The sequence below is a fragment of the Hylobates moloch genome, unplaced genomic scaffold, assembly GCF_009828535.3.
Source record: "Hylobates moloch isolate HMO894 unplaced genomic scaffold, HMol_V3 SCAFFOLD_3, whole genome shotgun sequence".
Lineage (NCBI taxonomy): Eukaryota > Metazoa > Chordata > Mammalia > Primates > Hylobatidae > Hylobates > Hylobates moloch.
The window spans coordinates 98,435,829-98,452,537 of NW_026652278.1; the positions used below are offsets into that span (position 1 = coordinate 98,435,829).

At 37.8% G+C, this 16,709-nt stretch overlaps 1 protein-coding gene across 1 annotated transcript in view; it reads left to right on the forward strand.

Annotated features, from left to right (window-relative positions):
- YME1L1 (YME1 like 1 ATPase) overlaps window positions 1-16,709 on the forward strand; it is a 43,645-nt gene that overhangs the window by 10,477 nt on the left and 16,459 nt on the right. Inside the window, exons 4-8 of the mRNA XM_032144699.2 lie at window positions 1,511-1,609; window positions 7,911-8,020; window positions 9,311-9,461; window positions 10,174-10,257; window positions 12,342-12,424. Coding sequence (XP_032000590.1) covers window positions 1,511-1,609; window positions 7,911-8,020; window positions 9,311-9,461; window positions 10,174-10,257; window positions 12,342-12,424 — 527 coding nt within the window. The remainder of the gene's footprint in view (window positions 1-1,510; window positions 1,610-7,910; window positions 8,021-9,310; window positions 9,462-10,173; window positions 10,258-12,341; window positions 12,425-16,709) is intronic.

Here is a 16,709-nt window from a genome sequence, read left to right on the forward strand (position 1 = left end):
TTTTCCCTAGGATCTTGGATGTAAAATAGGATGAGACACAATAGTCAAGAGAAGCAGTTAGGAAGGATCAGTGAAGTATTCATGGCTTGACCTTTCTTTTTACCCAATGACTAGGGAAGCTTTATGAGGGAAAGATAATAGTAGCTATGATTTACAGTGTTTTTTTATACCATTAGAGCTTTTGAAATTGTCTCTAAGAAACAGCAGTTCTTTATCTCTTTATGTTCTTAACTAAAAGTAAATTTAGCCTAAACACAGTACATCGTTTTTCGTTTTTTGTTTTTTGTTTTTTTTTAAAGAGACGAGTTTCGCTCTGTTGCCCAGGCTGGAGTGCAGTGGGGCAATCTCAGCTCACTGTAAGCTCTGCCTCCCTGGTTCACGCCATTCTCCTGCCTAAGCCTCCCAAGCAGCTGGGACTACAGGCATCCGCCACCACGCCTGGCTAATTTTTGTATTTTTAGTAGAGACAAGGTTTCACCGTGTTAGGCAGGATGGTCTGTATCTCCTGACCTCATGATCTGCCCGCCTCAGCCTCTCAAAGCGCTGGGATTACAGGCGTGAGGCACCGCGCTTGGCCTTAAACACAGTACATCTTTTATCACTGGTTTGGTTTTGTTTTTGAGACGGAGTTTCACTCTTGTTGCCCAGGCGGGAGTGGCACGATCTCAGCTCACCACAACCTCTGCCTCCCGGATTCAAGTGATTCTCCTGCCTCAGCCTCCCGAGTAGCTGAGATTATAGGCATGTGCCACCACACCTGGCTAATTTTGTATTTTTAGTAGAGATGGGGTTTCTCCACGTTGCTCAGGCTGCTCTCAAACTCCCGACCTCAGGTGATCCACCCACCTCCACCTCCCAAAGTGCTGGAATTACAGGCATGAGCCACCACTGGGCCATCCTTTATCACTGTTAATTTGAATTTAGTTTCATTAGCAGCTACATTTGTATGCCAGATAAAATAGATAATATAGGCCAGGCGCGGTGGGGGTCACGCCTGTAATCCCAGCACTTTGGGAGGCCGAGGCAGGCGGATCACGAGGTCAGGAGGTCGAGACCACATCCTGGCTAACACAGTGAAACCCCATCACTACTAAAAATACAAAAAATTAGCCGGGCATGGTGGCAGGCGCCTGTAGTCCCAGCTAGCTACTCGGGAGGCCGAGGCAGGAGAATGTCGTGAACCCGGGAGGCGGAGCTTGCGGTGAGCCGAGATCGTGCCACTGCGCTCCAACCTGGGCAACAGAGTGAGACTCCGTCTCAAAAAAAATAAATAAATAAAGATAATGTAACCAACAAGTGATAGCTAGTAAATGGAAGAACTGTGAGGTGTAAGGTGGTTAAATTAGCAATGCTTTAGATATTTTCATAAAAGCAGTCATATCATGGATAAATAAAAGTTGAAACTCATATTGTGATTTCCCTAATATTTGATAGAATTATTTATATTTCATAGGATTTTTGTTTTTTGGTTTGGAAATTAGAAAATTTACTTTTTGCAATTTCCCTCCAGGTAACTTAGATGTATTTAGTACGTTACGTTCCTCTTGCTTATATCAACATCATTCAAGAGCTCTTCAAAGCATTTGTTCAGATCTTCAGTACTGGCCAGGTATGAAGCAACAACCATAAATTTTGGAAAAAATATATATTTATTTACTATAGTCTGATTTGTCTTTCTTAATGGCATTAATGATTCTAAACATTGATTTGCAATTCACAGGACCTAAAGAGTATTTGGAATTGATGAGTTTGGGTATTTCTGTATAATTTTTAATCTGGAAAATATATAGGAGCTAAATTTTGAGCGTGATAGTGCCACAATAAATCAAACTCCAGGGAACTTATCTACACTTGTTTCAAGATAAATGACTAAGCACATTTGCTTACTCATCCTCACTTTCAAAAGCCCATTGAAATTAATTTTATATGTATATATATGAGAAAAAAAAGAGCAACAACAGAAAGGTTTCGTTAATGGACCAGAAATTTGAGGACTTTCAGTAAGTTGTAAAATAGGTGACATCAAATTGACAGTAAAATCAAATTTGCATTTATTCATATAATTTTTGAATACAAGGCACTAGTGATAGATGTCAGGTGATAGTGATCACTGTAAATGAAAAAGACATGTTTTCTACCTTCATGGGACTAATGGTGTCATGAAAGAGGTAAGTACTTCTGCTTCCAGTAGTAGAACTCAGGAAAAACCCCACTCCCAGATCCAGTAAAATTGGGCTCTGGGATGGGATGGAATAAACAGTTGAAGATTGCCAGAAATGGGCCAATCACAGTACAGATATGGCCTTTAACCTTTAGATAAATTAGCAAAAAACACTTTTCTAATAAGATGTCTGTGTGTGTGTGTTTGTGTGTGTGTGTGTGTGTGTGTGTGTGTGTGTGTGTGTGTGTGTTGAGGGACGTCTGTCTGTGGAGACTCCTGGTTTGAGCATTGATGCCAAGGAAAGAAATAAGATAGCATGCCAGATTACTTTGGTTTTGAATTACACATTCACTAAAGGTATTCTGCTCATTCAGCATAGTCCATGTTTTATATTCTGAATATATTTACTTTTGCTAGTGTTGAGGGATACCCGTTTGTAGTCAATACTGATGACTGTGTTTGTTTTGTTTTGTTTTTGAGATGGAGTTTTCCTCTTGTGACCCAGGCCGGAGTGCAATGGCACTTCCTGGGTTCAAGCAATTCTCTTGCCTCAGCCTCCTGAGGAGCTGGGATTACAGGTTCCCACCACCAGGCCCAGCTAATTTTTGTATTTTTAGTAGAGACAGGGTTTTGCCATGTTGGCCGGGCTGGTCTCGGAACTCCTGACCTTAGGTGATCCGCCTGCCTTGGCCTCCCAAAGTGTTGGGATCACAGCGTGAGCCACGGCGCCAGGCCCTGATCACTGTATTCTTATTTATAAATACAAATGGATTACCAAGAATCCACATATTTGAGGAAAACTTAAAGCATAAAAGAGAGGCACCAAGTTCAGCAAAGAGACCAATAACCCTCTAAAGAAATAGTTAATGCAGAAGACAGAAGAAGACAGCTGATACGTTTTTAGCTATTGTTGGAAGATTTATAAAAACTGAGCATGTGTTACCTAGGGCATGAAAACTATCTTAATAAATTTTCCTAATGTTGTAACTCTGAGGTCAGATTCTCTCAATGTCAGAAAATAAAGCTAAAAATCCAGTAACAGAAAAGACAGCTTAAAAAAATACCTAAATACGGCCGGGCACAGTGGCTCACGCCTGTAATCCCAGCACTTTGGGAGGCCAAGGAGGGTGGATCACGAGGTCAGAAGTTCAAGACCAGCCTGGCCAACATAGTGAAACCCCATCTCTGCTAAAAATACAAAAATGAGCCAGGCATGGTGGTGTGTGCCTGTGATCCCAGCTACTTGGGAGGCTGAGGCAGGAGAATCACTTGAACCCAGGAGATGGAGGTTGCAGTGAGCCGAGACCACGCCACTGCACTCCAGCCTGGCAACAGAGCAAGACTCCGTCTCAAAAAAAAAAAAAAAAACCTAAATACTTGAAATTTTTAAAACCCTTTTCTAAATGTCTCACGACTGAATGGAAATCAAAACTGAGATTACAGACACTCAGTAATGAACCACAGTGAAAATCTGTATATCAGACTCTTTTGGTGAGGACAAAATGATGTTGAGGGTGTTACATAATTTACTGAGAAATCAGGTTGGGTGCAGTGGCTTATGCCTATAATCCCAGCACTTTGGGAGGCTGAGGCAGGCAGATCACCTGAGGTCGGGAATTCAAGACCAGCATGGCCAACATGGTGAAACCCCGTTCTCTACTAAAAAAGAAATGCAAAATTAGCCAGGCGCATGCCTGTAATCTCAGCTACTCAGGAGGCTGAGGTAGGAAAATTGCTCGAACCCCAGAGGTGGAGGTTGCGGTGAGCCGAGATTGCGCCATTGCACTCCAGCCTGGGCAACAAGAGTGAAACTCCATCTCAAAAAAAAAAAAAAGAAGAAGAAAAGAAATCAAGATGGGCTGGACACAGTGGCTCACACCTGTAATTCCAACAGTTTGGGAGGCTGAGGCGGGCAGATCACTTGAGGTCAGGAGTTTGAGACCAGCCTGGCCAACGTGGCAAAACCCCATCTCTACCAAGATATACAAAAATTAGCTGGGCGTGGTGGCAAATGCCTCTAGTCCTAGCTACTCAGGAGGCTGAGGCAGGATAATCGCTTGAACCTGGGAGATGGAAGTTGCAGTAAGCCAAGATGGCGCCTCCATCCTGGGCAACAGAGCAAGACTTTATCTCAAAAAAAAAAAAAATCGAGGTATAAAGATGGAAAATAAATTGAATTTCTGAAAAATAATAGAAGAAATTAATACACACAAAGCAAACATTTTAAAATAATAGGTGGAAATAGTTTTAATTAAACCAAAAACAAATTTAGTATAAAAAAACAAACCGGAACAACTTAACAATTCTGATTAAGAAACAACAGGAAAATACAAACAGTATTAGAAGTATGAGTGGGAATTGCCATAGATATGTGAAGGTTTTAAAATTGCAAGGTAGTATGTGTAACTATATGTCATAAATAAAAATATGTTGAAATGGACAATTATCTAAGCAATAAATTAACAAAGTTAACCCAAGAAGAGATAGGATAATAACCATGAAGTTTAAAAGACAGTATTTTAAAAATATTGTTCCCTTGCCCCAGAGGCACTAGGTTCAGATAGTTTTTATGGCTGTATTCTTCTAGAATCTTGAGTTTCTTGTTACTTTAAAACCTTATTAAAAAGAAAAAGAGTAGACTTCCCTATTTATTCCATGAGATTGCTGTTAGTAAAACTTGTTAGTATTAGCATAAGGCCAGGCACTGTGGATCACACCTGTAATTCCAACATTTTGGGATGATCGCTTGAGGTCAGGAGTTCAAAACAAGCCTGGACAACATCTCAACAACAGCAACAAAAATTAGTCCGTCGTGGTATCATGCCCCTGTAGTTCTGGATACTTGGGAGGCTGAGGTGAGAGCTTTGTTTGAGCCCAAAGTTCAAGGTTACAGTGAGCTATGATTATGCCGCCATACTTCAGCTTGAGTGACAGCAAGATCCTATCTAAAAAATATATATATGTATATATGTCTGTCTGTCTGTCTGTATAGATATACATACACAAGCATGACAGAGGAACAAAACAGATGTGTTTCACTTAACAACAGAAATCCTAAATAAAATCTGAAGAAAGCAAATCTAGAAATGTGCTAAAAATATTATATCATGATTAAGGAATACAAAAGTGATTTAAGATTATTAGTAAATCAATTTATCATATTGATTAGAAAAGAAAAATATCATTATTTCAATGTATAATAAAAAGACATGATATATTTTAATTGTTGTGCTTCCTGAAAACTCTTAGAAAGTTAGAAATGGAAGGAAACTTTTAAAATTTATTAAACGTCTATTGTGTTCCTGTTAATTTGAGAAACATGGAGTATCCTGGTTTTTTTCAGCATTAATTTGGAGATTCTGAACAATATGATTTAAAAGAAAACTAAATGAGCCATATATAAGTCAAAAGAAGGAGTAAAATTATAATTTGCAGGTGATAACGATTGTTTACCAGAAAATTCAAGAAAATCATCCAAAAGGCTGTTGAAGAGTTCACTGCATTGTCCATACCAGATAAATGCATAAAAATCAGTAGCTTTCTTATATTCTAGCAGCAGTTTTATTTACAATTTCTTTAAAACCCAGTAAATGTTTCATCCTGACAAGAAATATACAACATACATATATACACACGTACACACGTGTGTGTATGAAGCTTTACTGAAGGAAATGAAAGATGAACTGAGTGAAATAAAATAAGAGAAGGCTATAATCCTATTTGGAAGAACTAGGTATTATAACAGTATCAATTTACGCCCAAATTTATAAAGTCAATACAACCCCAATCAAAACTCTAATGACCCACTTGGGAAATTGAGAAGTTGATTTTAAACTTAATTTGGAATAACTGAGAACGTGTTAAAATAATACTAATGAAGGGGATTTTACCCTACTTAAGTATATGAAAATAACAGATATTTAGCCATGGAAATCAGCAGTGTAGTATTACAAATAACTAAAATGAAAAAATTTAACCTAGTGCTGGCATACATCAGTGCAACAAAATTAAGAATTTTAAATTAATAAGCAAATGATGGATTATCAAATGTTATCAGCCTAAGTGGCTGTTTTGGAAAAATCAAGTTCTTTTTTTACATCATACCAAAAAAAAGTTCCAAATATGTTAAAGGGCTGAAAACAAAAATATAAAACTGAAAATATTAGAGGTAAGTAGACTACCTTTAAAATCTTAGTTTGGCAGTGAAACTCTAATCAAATTAAAATGCAGAAAACACAACAAAGGTATGGCTACACTGACCTAATAAATTACTGTATAAGATCGAAAGACAAAGACACATTAAAATAAATGTTTACAATGTATATAACTAAAGATTACTATCTGTAACATCCATATTCTCTAAATAAAAATGGAAAAACGTGCAAAGGACATGCATGGTCAATTTACTAAAGAAATAAAAATAAAAATAGTCAATAAAAATACAGAGGAAGCTTTTCAAAATTTTCCCACACTTGTAATCTGGGAAATGCAAAGTAAAACAAGGTACTGTTATTTTTGCCCGTCAGACTTGTACAAATTTGAAAGATTCGTGTTATTTAGTGTTGGCAAGGATATGAAGAAAAGGAAACTCATAAGCATTGGTGGGCACATAAATTGATAACAGCCTTTTTAAGAAAGTAGTCTCTTAGTGTCAAACAAAATTTAAACCTTAACAGTGTTTCTTTTAGGAATTCAGTCTACATCTGCTGACATACATGTACAAGAATGTTCACCACAGTATTGTTTCCAGCAATAAAAACCAGAAAACAAATAATGTTCAGGGAAATGGTTGAATGAATTGCACTCTGATAAATTGGAAAAGTATAAACAGCCATTAAACTGAATGCACTGTTCTGTTCTGAAAAATATGCATGAAAAATGAAAATTGCAAAAAATTAGGTACTATTTCTAGAGTAGTTTTTATAGAAAGAGCATGTATGTGCATGCATACAAGGGTAGTCAGAATTGTTAACAGGTTATACTTCTGGGAAGTGGGATTGGGGCTTGAGAAATTAGAAGACACTAATTTGATACACTTAACCTTTTTTTCAAAAACACATAATTACCAAAAACATGTAAAAATCAGTTGTGTAGATTCAATCTATTTTAATTACTTGGTTGGGTTTGTTTTTTTTTAAATCACAGTTTATCAGAGTTGATACTCAGTTTTTTAAATTATATTGTATAACCCTCTGACTTCTCTATTTACTTTTATCCCCTATCAACATAAAAAATAGGCCAGGCGTGGTGGCTCATGCCTGTAATCCCAGCACTTTGGGAGGCCAAGGCAGGTGGATCACCTGAGGTCAGGAGGCTGAGGCAGGATAGTTGCTTGAACCCAGGAGGCAGAGGTTGCAGTGAGCAGCAATGCCTTGCACTCCAGCCTAGGCAACAAGAGCGAAACTCCGTCTCAAATAAATAAATAAATAAATAAAGTTCCTTTTGAAAAAAAGACGATAGAAAAAACCATAGGCTGGGCATGGTAGATTAAGCTCTCAGACGTAATCCCAGCACTTTGGGAGGTTGAGGCAAGAGGATTGCTTGAGCCCAGGAGTTCAAGGCCAGCCTGGGCAATAAAAGGAGACCCTGTCTCTACAAAAAAGAAGGAAACAAAGGAAAACATACTGAAGCGTCAGGCAAATTAGATAGACTAGGATATACAGGTAGGGTGTCAGACTTTAGAATCTTAGGCATTTTTCTTTTCCTGTAACAATTTACAGTTGACAGTGAATGGTATTGTTTTATTTAGTTTTCATACAGTCTCGGGGTTTTAAAACTTTGAAATCAAGGACACGACGTCTCCAGTCTACCTCCGAGAGATTAGCTGAAACACAGAATATAGCGCCATCATTCGTGAAGGTAATTAGACCTTTTTATGATCCAAAAAGCAAATATTTTCAAGTTGTTAGAGTGAGGAGCTTCAATATCTGATTCTTTTGTTGGCTGATAGATATTCTTCCTTCTTTCCACTAATAATAAGGGATTAGTAACCTGTGTAATCATTATACCTCTAACTCTTCTGGGCACCAGACTTGCGTCTCCACTTACTAGATTTTTTTCCCACAAACCTACACCTGTTGAGGTGTTCTCTGTATTAATGAGCAGCATCCACCCAAGCTAAAAACCTGGCTATCAACCTACGTTTGTCCATGTTGCCTCACCTCTCACATCCATTAACCACTAAAGTCCTGTTGATCCAACCTCCTAAATATTTCTTACATCCGTTCAACTGCCGTAGATAGGCTATAACTATTTGTTGCCTAAATTACTCTAATGAATACTTGTTTAGTCTCCTTGCCTCTAGTCTTGCTGCGTTCAGTCCAGCCTCCAGACTGCCACTCATCAATCTTTCTAAAATGATGATCTAGTTATATGTCTGTTTTATTGCTTACCTCTACCTGATACACTGGGAATTGCATCCTTTGGTCTCTACCTGCCATGTTTCTCTTCTCACCATTCAATATGCCCCTCTGGTTCCCTGCTCCTCTCTTGGCATTGAAGTCTTATATAAGATTGCTTATAGTTCTTGAGCACTGAAGGCTATTGTGTCATGCCTCCGTCATATTGTTCGTGGTGTTTATTCCCTGTGTTTTAGATGTCCTATTCTCTATAAGGCCATTTCTATATTTCTGAGGTAGCATTGATTTACCACCATACATAATACTTCTAACATAATATCAAAATGATTTAAGAAACTTAGCTATTTACATGTCTTTTTCCAGTAGACTGAAAACTTTAAGATCAGTGGTTTATTTTATCTTTACATCTTCAGAACTTATATAAGGCCAAGTATATGAACGGAGCTTAGTAGACGTTTAGTAAATTAATGAGATTTTTTCCTCTAGCAAAGATAAAGGGATATGAACATTAAGCCAATGAAACCCTAAGATAATATGTGACCTGTTTTCAGTATGGTGTTCGTGCAGAGAATAATGCCACTTTCTTTATATTATTAATTGATTGCTGCAGGAATAGGATCTAGTGTTAGTTTCCTAGTTATTGATTAATTCATTGCTGAGTCTTAATCTGTTTCTTCACATTGGCAGTAAAAATTACAGAATTTTAGTGAATTTTTTTGAGTGGTCACAATATTGTTGGGAAGTATCACTGCATCGTTAACCAGTACTGATGTGTTGTTTGTGTATTCAGGGGTTTCTTTTGCGGGACAGAGGATCAGATGTTGAGAGTTTGGACAAACTTATGAAAACCAAAAACATACCTGAAGCTCACCAAGATGCATTTAAAACTGGTTTTGCGGAAGGTTTTCTGAAAGCTCAAGCACTCACACAAAAAACCAATGGTAAGTTGAATTGACACCATCCATGTTTGAGAAGAGTAACTGAAAGGAAGTCATAGTCCTACATTTAAGTTTTAAGTAACTTTTCTAAGACCATCTATCTATTGACTAAATTCCACTATATTTGTAACTTAATCTATGTAGAAATGGAGATACTGCTGATGGTTTCCCTTTCTCAAGAGAGAAAACAAATTGGAGAACAGGAAGTGTGAATGGTTTCATAAAGGTTTTTGTTTCTTTGTTTTTTGTTTGTGTTTGTTTTTGAGACACGGTCTTGCTTCATTGCCCAAGCCAGAGTGCAGTGGTGCAATCATGGCTCATTGCATCCTTAACTTTCTGGGCTCAAGTGATCCTCTCACCTCAGCCTCCTGAGTAGCTAGGATCACAGGCGTGTGTCACCACGCCCAGCTAATTTTTGTAGAGATGGAATCTTGCCATGTTGTCCAGGCTGGTCTTGAACTCCAGGGATCAAGTGATCCTCCTGCCTTGACCTCTTAAAATGCTGGGATTACAGGCATGAGCCACCATCCTTGGCCTTAAGTTTTTGATAATAGGGTACTTACAGGAAATCATAGCAGTTGTGAGAAAGAATGCCAGATTCCAAAATTGGATGTGATGAAATATAATTATTAACAATAACCTAATATTTGCATTTCATTGAGCTGTCATATTTCATTAATGTGATTTCATGTAAAGTTTTTTCTTTCTCTCCTAGATTCCCTAAGGCGAACCCGTCTGATTCTCTTCGTTCTGCTGCTATTCGGCATTTATGGACTTTTAAAAAACCCATTTTTATCTGGTAAAAGCTTTTTTTATTTATCTAACTTATTTCTTATTCCTTTAAATATATGATTCCTTTTAATGCCTAATCTAACCCTTAAAGAAAGAACATATTAATGTTTATAGTTCTAGAATTAGGCTTTCATTCCTAGTAGTGGTTAGTTTCCCAGATTATTAGAAAATGATACCTGTCCAATTATAAAATTTAAAAATTATCCTGGTCAACAGGGTGAAAGGAAAATAATTAATTTTAAAATTACGTAGAAGAATTTTATAATAGCAATACAAGCTGAAATAGTCTTCTATTTCAAAGATAAATTCAGTTTATTCATAAAATCACATTAAATGTTTCCCTTTTTTTAGTTTGTTTATCTGAAATTAAGCAATAGTGTCAGACTTAAGTGGTTCCAATTACCTTTTCCACTACTGTGCAGTTTTCACCCTGTGTTCTCTATTCTCTTTAATATTAAGGATATGTACAGATTCTTAAAAAATACTTTGTGGGCCAAAACTATTGGTGTTCGTTCTAGAATTACTATTTTAAATTTGTTTTCCCAGCTTCTGTGTTCCTGATTTATTAAGCATTTCTTCTTAACCCCATATTTTGCCAGCTCATTTTTCAGCCTATCTTAACAGTATTTTGGGCTTCTGAGGAAATTAGAAATTGCTCCATTTACTCATTTATAATTGCTGTAGTTTGGAAGTTTCTACCTGAGTGGGAAAGACTTAAGAAATCCTTGTAATAGTTCTCCAAAATTAATCTCAAATATTTTACTGTCCTGTCAGACTTTTTCTGTCTTGCTTGTCAGACTTAATGATGTCATAATTGATAGGTCATTTGAGGGCAAGTAATAACAGTTGTCAGAGGAAGAAGACTACATGAAAAGTATAATATGTGTTAAGCCTCAGTTTTTATTAATGTATGTCAGTGTTTTCTGCTAACTTTAAGGCAGTGTATTTCAAAGTGTAGGCCTGTGACCAATTAGAATAATCGAAGTGTTTGTTAAAAATGCAAATTCTCCTGGGCCCTGTGCTGTGGCCTGAGAATTAACATATTTCTCAAGTGAGTTTTATTCACACCAAAGTTTGAGAAACTTTGATTTAAGATTTCTATCATTAGATACTACAATGAGAAGTAGAAAATAATTTTTGATTTTATTAACTGAAAAGTACAAATAGGTCATTTTATTTTATTTCATTTCATTTATTTTTTTTTGAGATGGAGTCTCGCTCTGTTGCCCAGGCTGGAGTGCAGTGGGGCAATCTCGGCTCACTGCAACCTCCGCCTCCTAGGGTTCAAGCAATTCCCCTGCCTCAGCCTCCCCAGTAGCTGGAACTACAGGCTTGCGTTACTATGCCCAGCTAATTTTTTGTATTTTTAGTAGAGATGGGGTTTCACTGTGTTAGCCAAGGTGGTCTTGATCTCCTGACCTTGTGATCTGCCCGCCTCAGCCTCCCAAAGTGCTGGGATTACAGGTGTGAGCCACCACACCCAGTCTTTATTATTTTTTATTTTTTCAAGTTTATTAAGAAAGTAAAGGAATAAAAGAATGGCTACTCCATAGGCAGAGCAGCCGAAATATGTCTTTTTAATGTGAATCACTTACTCTTTGAAGATGGTTTAGAAATCCAGAAGACCGGATGGTCGTGGTGGCTCATGCCTGTAATCCCAGCACTTTGAGAGGCTGAGGCGGGTGGATCACCTGAGGTCAGGAGTTCAAGACCAGCCTGACCAACATGGCAAAAACCCGTCTCCGCTAAAAATACAAAATTAGCCGGGTTTGGTGGCGCATGCCTGATATCCCAGCTACTTGGGAGGCTGAGGCAGGAGAATCGCTTGAACCTGGGAGGTAGAGGCTGCAGTGAGCCAAGATCGTGCCACGGCACTCCAGCCTGGTAACAGAGCAAGACTCCGTCAAAAAAGAAAAAGAAAAAAAAGAAATCCAGAAGACCTAGTTTCTATTCCTCACTCTGATTTGATATGTGAAGTTAGGTCACACAGACATTTAATTTTTCTAGGCTTTGCTTTCTTGCATCTAAAAAATAAGGTGATTGGAATGTTATTAATCTATCAAATATAAACATTTCTTTTCTTCCCTTTAGTCCGCTTCCGGACAACAACAGGGCTTGATTCTGCAGTAGATCCTGTCCAGATGAAAAATGTCACCTTTGAACATGTTAAAGGCGTAAGTTAAGAAGACTGCCTTGCCTTCTTCATACATTCTCTAATTGATACTCTATATAAGGTCGATATTTGATTCTACAATGTATTGTAGAATAGGTAAAATTGTATCCAAAAGTATTAGAAACATTAGTATTTTGGGATAAATAATAATAGCCAAGGATCAAATCTTGCTTTATGGCAGGGGATAGTATAATTTATGAAGGAGCAGCCTGGTGTAGTGGAGTGAATGTGGACTTCAGAGTCAAGCTGACTAATGTTTGAAATTCATTTTTATACTTATTAGCTATGAGACCTTGAAGAAATTACTTTAGATCCTGACAGATAATGTATGTGCTTGACACATAGTGGATATTTAATAAATGGTCCTTCTTTACCTGTACCTCTTACTGATCTTTGTAACTCCACTATCTAAAACATGTTAGACAATATATATTTCTTGAATGAATAGAATGGATAAATGCTACTTTATAGTCGATTAATTTGTTAAATATTTAATAGTATCTATTAAGTGCTAGGCCCTATTTTAGCTGCTGGGCTAGAATAAATAATCTCTGCGTTCTTAGAGTTTAAACTCTAAAAGCAGTAATTGGACACTGATATGTCATGTAAGAAAAAGTAGAGTATGTTAAAAGAATAAAAGTGTATGGAGGAAAAAGTAGAGCAGGGTAAAGAGGATTGGGAGTTTTGAGAGAAGGCTTACAGTTTTAAATGGAGTGTTCAAGGTGCGATTGATGGAGAAGGTGACATTTGAAAGAAAATCTGAAGGAGAAGATGGAATAAACTGCATTTATCTGAGAAAGGAACATTTCTGACCAAAGGAACAGTTTGAGCAAAGGCTCTGAAGTAATAGAGTGTCTGACTTGTTCATTTTTGAAAGTAGAACTAATAGGATGTCTTATTGGAACGTAGGGTGTAAGAGAAAAGAGGAGTCAAAAAGGACCACAAGATTTTTGGTCTCAACAATTAGAAGGATAGAATTGACATTTACTGAGATTTTTGTTTTTGTTTTTGAGATGGAGTTTTGCTATTGTTGCCCAAGCTGGAGTGCAATGGCGTGATCTCGGCTCAGTGCAACCTCCACCTCCCAGGTTCAAGCAATTCTCCTGCCTCAGCCTCCAGAGTAGCTGGGATTACAGGCGCGAGCCACCACGCCCAGCTAATTTTTTGTGTTTTTAGTAGAAACAGGGTTTTACCATGTTAGCCAGGCTGGTCTCGAACTCCTGACCTCAGGTGATCTGCCTGCCTCGGCCTCCCAAAGTGCTGAGATTACAGGCGTGAGCCACCGTGCCTGGCCTTTAGTGAGGTTTTAAAAGGCTGTGAGTGGAGCAGATCTGGGGGACAAAGGTTAGAAATTTAGTTTTAGATATGTTAAGTGTGAGAGATACAAATGAAAGTGTTGAGTAACTTGGATATACCACTTTGGAGGTATGGGAGAGGTCTGAGCTAGAATTAAAAATAGGAGATTATATTTATATGTATGTTAATTAAGTCCACATGTTTGAATGAGATCACCCAGGGAGTGAGTGTAACCAGAAGAGAGATCTAAATACTGAGTTATAGAGCACTTAAAGGTTCACAAGACAGAGAAGAGAAGCCAGGAACCAAGGTGAGAAGTAGCTGCCAATGAGTTAGGTGAGAATGGTATCCTGGAAGAAAATATTTCTATGATGAGGGGAGTGATCAGCAATGTGAAATGTTATTAATGGGCCAAGTGAGAACTAACCATTTGATTTAGCAGTAGGTCATTGGTGTACCTGATAAAGAGCAATTTTAGTGGAGTCGCAGGGGTTAAATTCCGATTGCAGTGGGTTTACAAGAGGTGGAAAGAAATGAGATGGAATAGAGGATTACAAACAATTCTTGGATTTTGTCTGACAGAAGAGCACAGATAATTTATCTCATAATACAAAATAAAGTTGGAATGTTGGTAAACTGTTAGGTGGGGGGTTATGGAAATTGATAGAATCAAGGTCACCAGCAGAGAGAATATGGTTGGGAGAGGAGGAATGAGTGGTTAATGGAGGAAGTAAGTTGTGTAGGAATAGGAGAATGAATGGAAATGGGAAATAAAACTGTTGGGCTCACTTGAAATTTTGGATCATGAATTTATATTAAGACAAGTCAAAATGAGTGGTTTTTCTACTGATTTTTTTTTATTTTATCTTTTTCAAATGTGAATTCTGCAACTTTAGTACCACACCGTGCTCTTCTCTGTGCTTTGCCATTGTATCTGCTCTGTTATATTTGATTTCTGAGAACTGTAGTGGCTGGGTAATTATCTTTCAGGAGTGTTTTAGAAGAAATTCTTCCGCAGGAGAGATTTGAAGTACGTGATCTGAGGACTCTTCCAACTCTGAAGAGATTGGTTATGTTATTATTTCTGCTTTTCCTCTTTACTTATTCGTGTCTCTGTTTATATGTAACCATGTTTTTTCAACCTCGACTATTGGGGAATAAGGCATTGGGAATCATGATAGTTTTACAACCAAGTAGTTCTTTCCTTTCCTTTCCAGTTTAAATGGCTATGAACCCTGTTGGAATTGTATAAAGGGAACAATTGAGGAAGAGGTTGGTGCAGTGATTATTTGAAAACTTCAGTCATCAGTGTGGAGGGTCCTTCTCATTGTGTTTGAGGTCTGCATGCCTTTTCTAAATTGAGCCTGTATTAAGGCTGAGGTCAGACAGCATTGTTATTCTCTGCCTGTAATGTACTTACATACTTACTGAATATACCACACTTCTTTTGGAATGAGAGAATTTTTTTTTTTTTTTTTTTTTTTGAGACAGGGTCTCGCTCTCTTGCCCAGGCTGGAGTGCAATGGCATGATCTTGGCTCACTGCAGCTTTGACCTTCTGGGCTCAAGTGATCCTCGTGCCTTAACCTCCCTTGTAGCTGAGACCACAGGCATGCACCACCACACTTGGCTAATTTTTTAATTTAATTTTTTTATTCTTTCTAGACAGGGTCTGGCTCTGTCACCCAGACTGAAGTGCAGTATTGTGATCTTAGCTCACAACAACCTCCTCCTCCTGGGCTCAAGCCATCCTCCCGCCTCAGCCTCTCAGGTAGCTAGGACTACAGGCATGTGCCCCTATGCCTGGCTAATTTTTGTATTTTTTTTTGTAGAGTCGGGATTTAGCTGTGTTGCCCAGGCTGGTCTTGATCTCCTGAGCTCAAGTGACCCACCCATCTTTGCCTCCCAAAGTGCTGGGATTATAGGCATGAGCCACCAAGCCCAGCCGATTTATCTTTTTCTTATTCTTTTTTGGGGGGGGGGGGGGGGGGGGGTGTAGAGACAGAGTTTCACTTTGTTGTCCAGGCTGGTCTCAAACTCCTGAGCTCAGGCAGTCCTCCCATCTCAGCCTCACACAGTGCTGGGGGTAATAGGCATGAGCCACCATGCCTGTCCTGCAATGTGGGGATTTCTGAGTACTGAACTAAAGCCATGCTGATGACTAAGCATAGTGAAAGTAGACATCACAATTAAGGTAGATCCTTACCAAGTTTTCCATGCTAAAATGAATCAATTTTATAATTGCTGTAAGACCTAAATTTATATAGAGCAAAGTAATTCAGTAGCATTTACCAGAACAGGTTTGCCATTAGGTAGTTCCTGTGACAAATGTTTACCAAATCTCAAAGAGCTTGTATAGGAATGTCATTTCCTTGCCTAGAATTTCTGAATATATGGGCACACTTATATATACAGCCTTAAAAATATTAATAAGGGCTTTTAATAACTTGATTCATTACCTTGATCCCATTAACTATTTTCCTTGATAGATCTTATGTTCCTCAAGTGGGAATTCTCTCGCCACAGAATTTGGAGAGAGAATATAGTTTATTTGAATATTAAATTGTTTAATCTCTTCTTTATTCCTACAACTTGAAATTGGAATTATATCTATTATTTTGATCAAATATATTTTAGTCTTCTTTTAGTACATGTATATTATCTTTCAAGTTCTCTTTTAATAAACTAGCCAAGTCTTTTTTTAACTATAAATTTCATTGAAGTTTAACTGATTCATACAATAGTGCACAAATCCATAAATTTTCACAACGTGTCTGTGTTATAAGTACCCAGCTCAAGAAACAGAACATTATCAGAAGCCTAGAACCTCCTCGATGCCTCCTTCTGGTTACTAACCTAGGGACAATTTCCTGTCTAATACTATACGTGAATTTTCCCTATTTTTGAATTTTAGATAAATGTGATCCATATAGAATATCCTCTTGTGTATGAGGCTTCTTTTATTCAACATGTTTGTGAGATCTATCTATG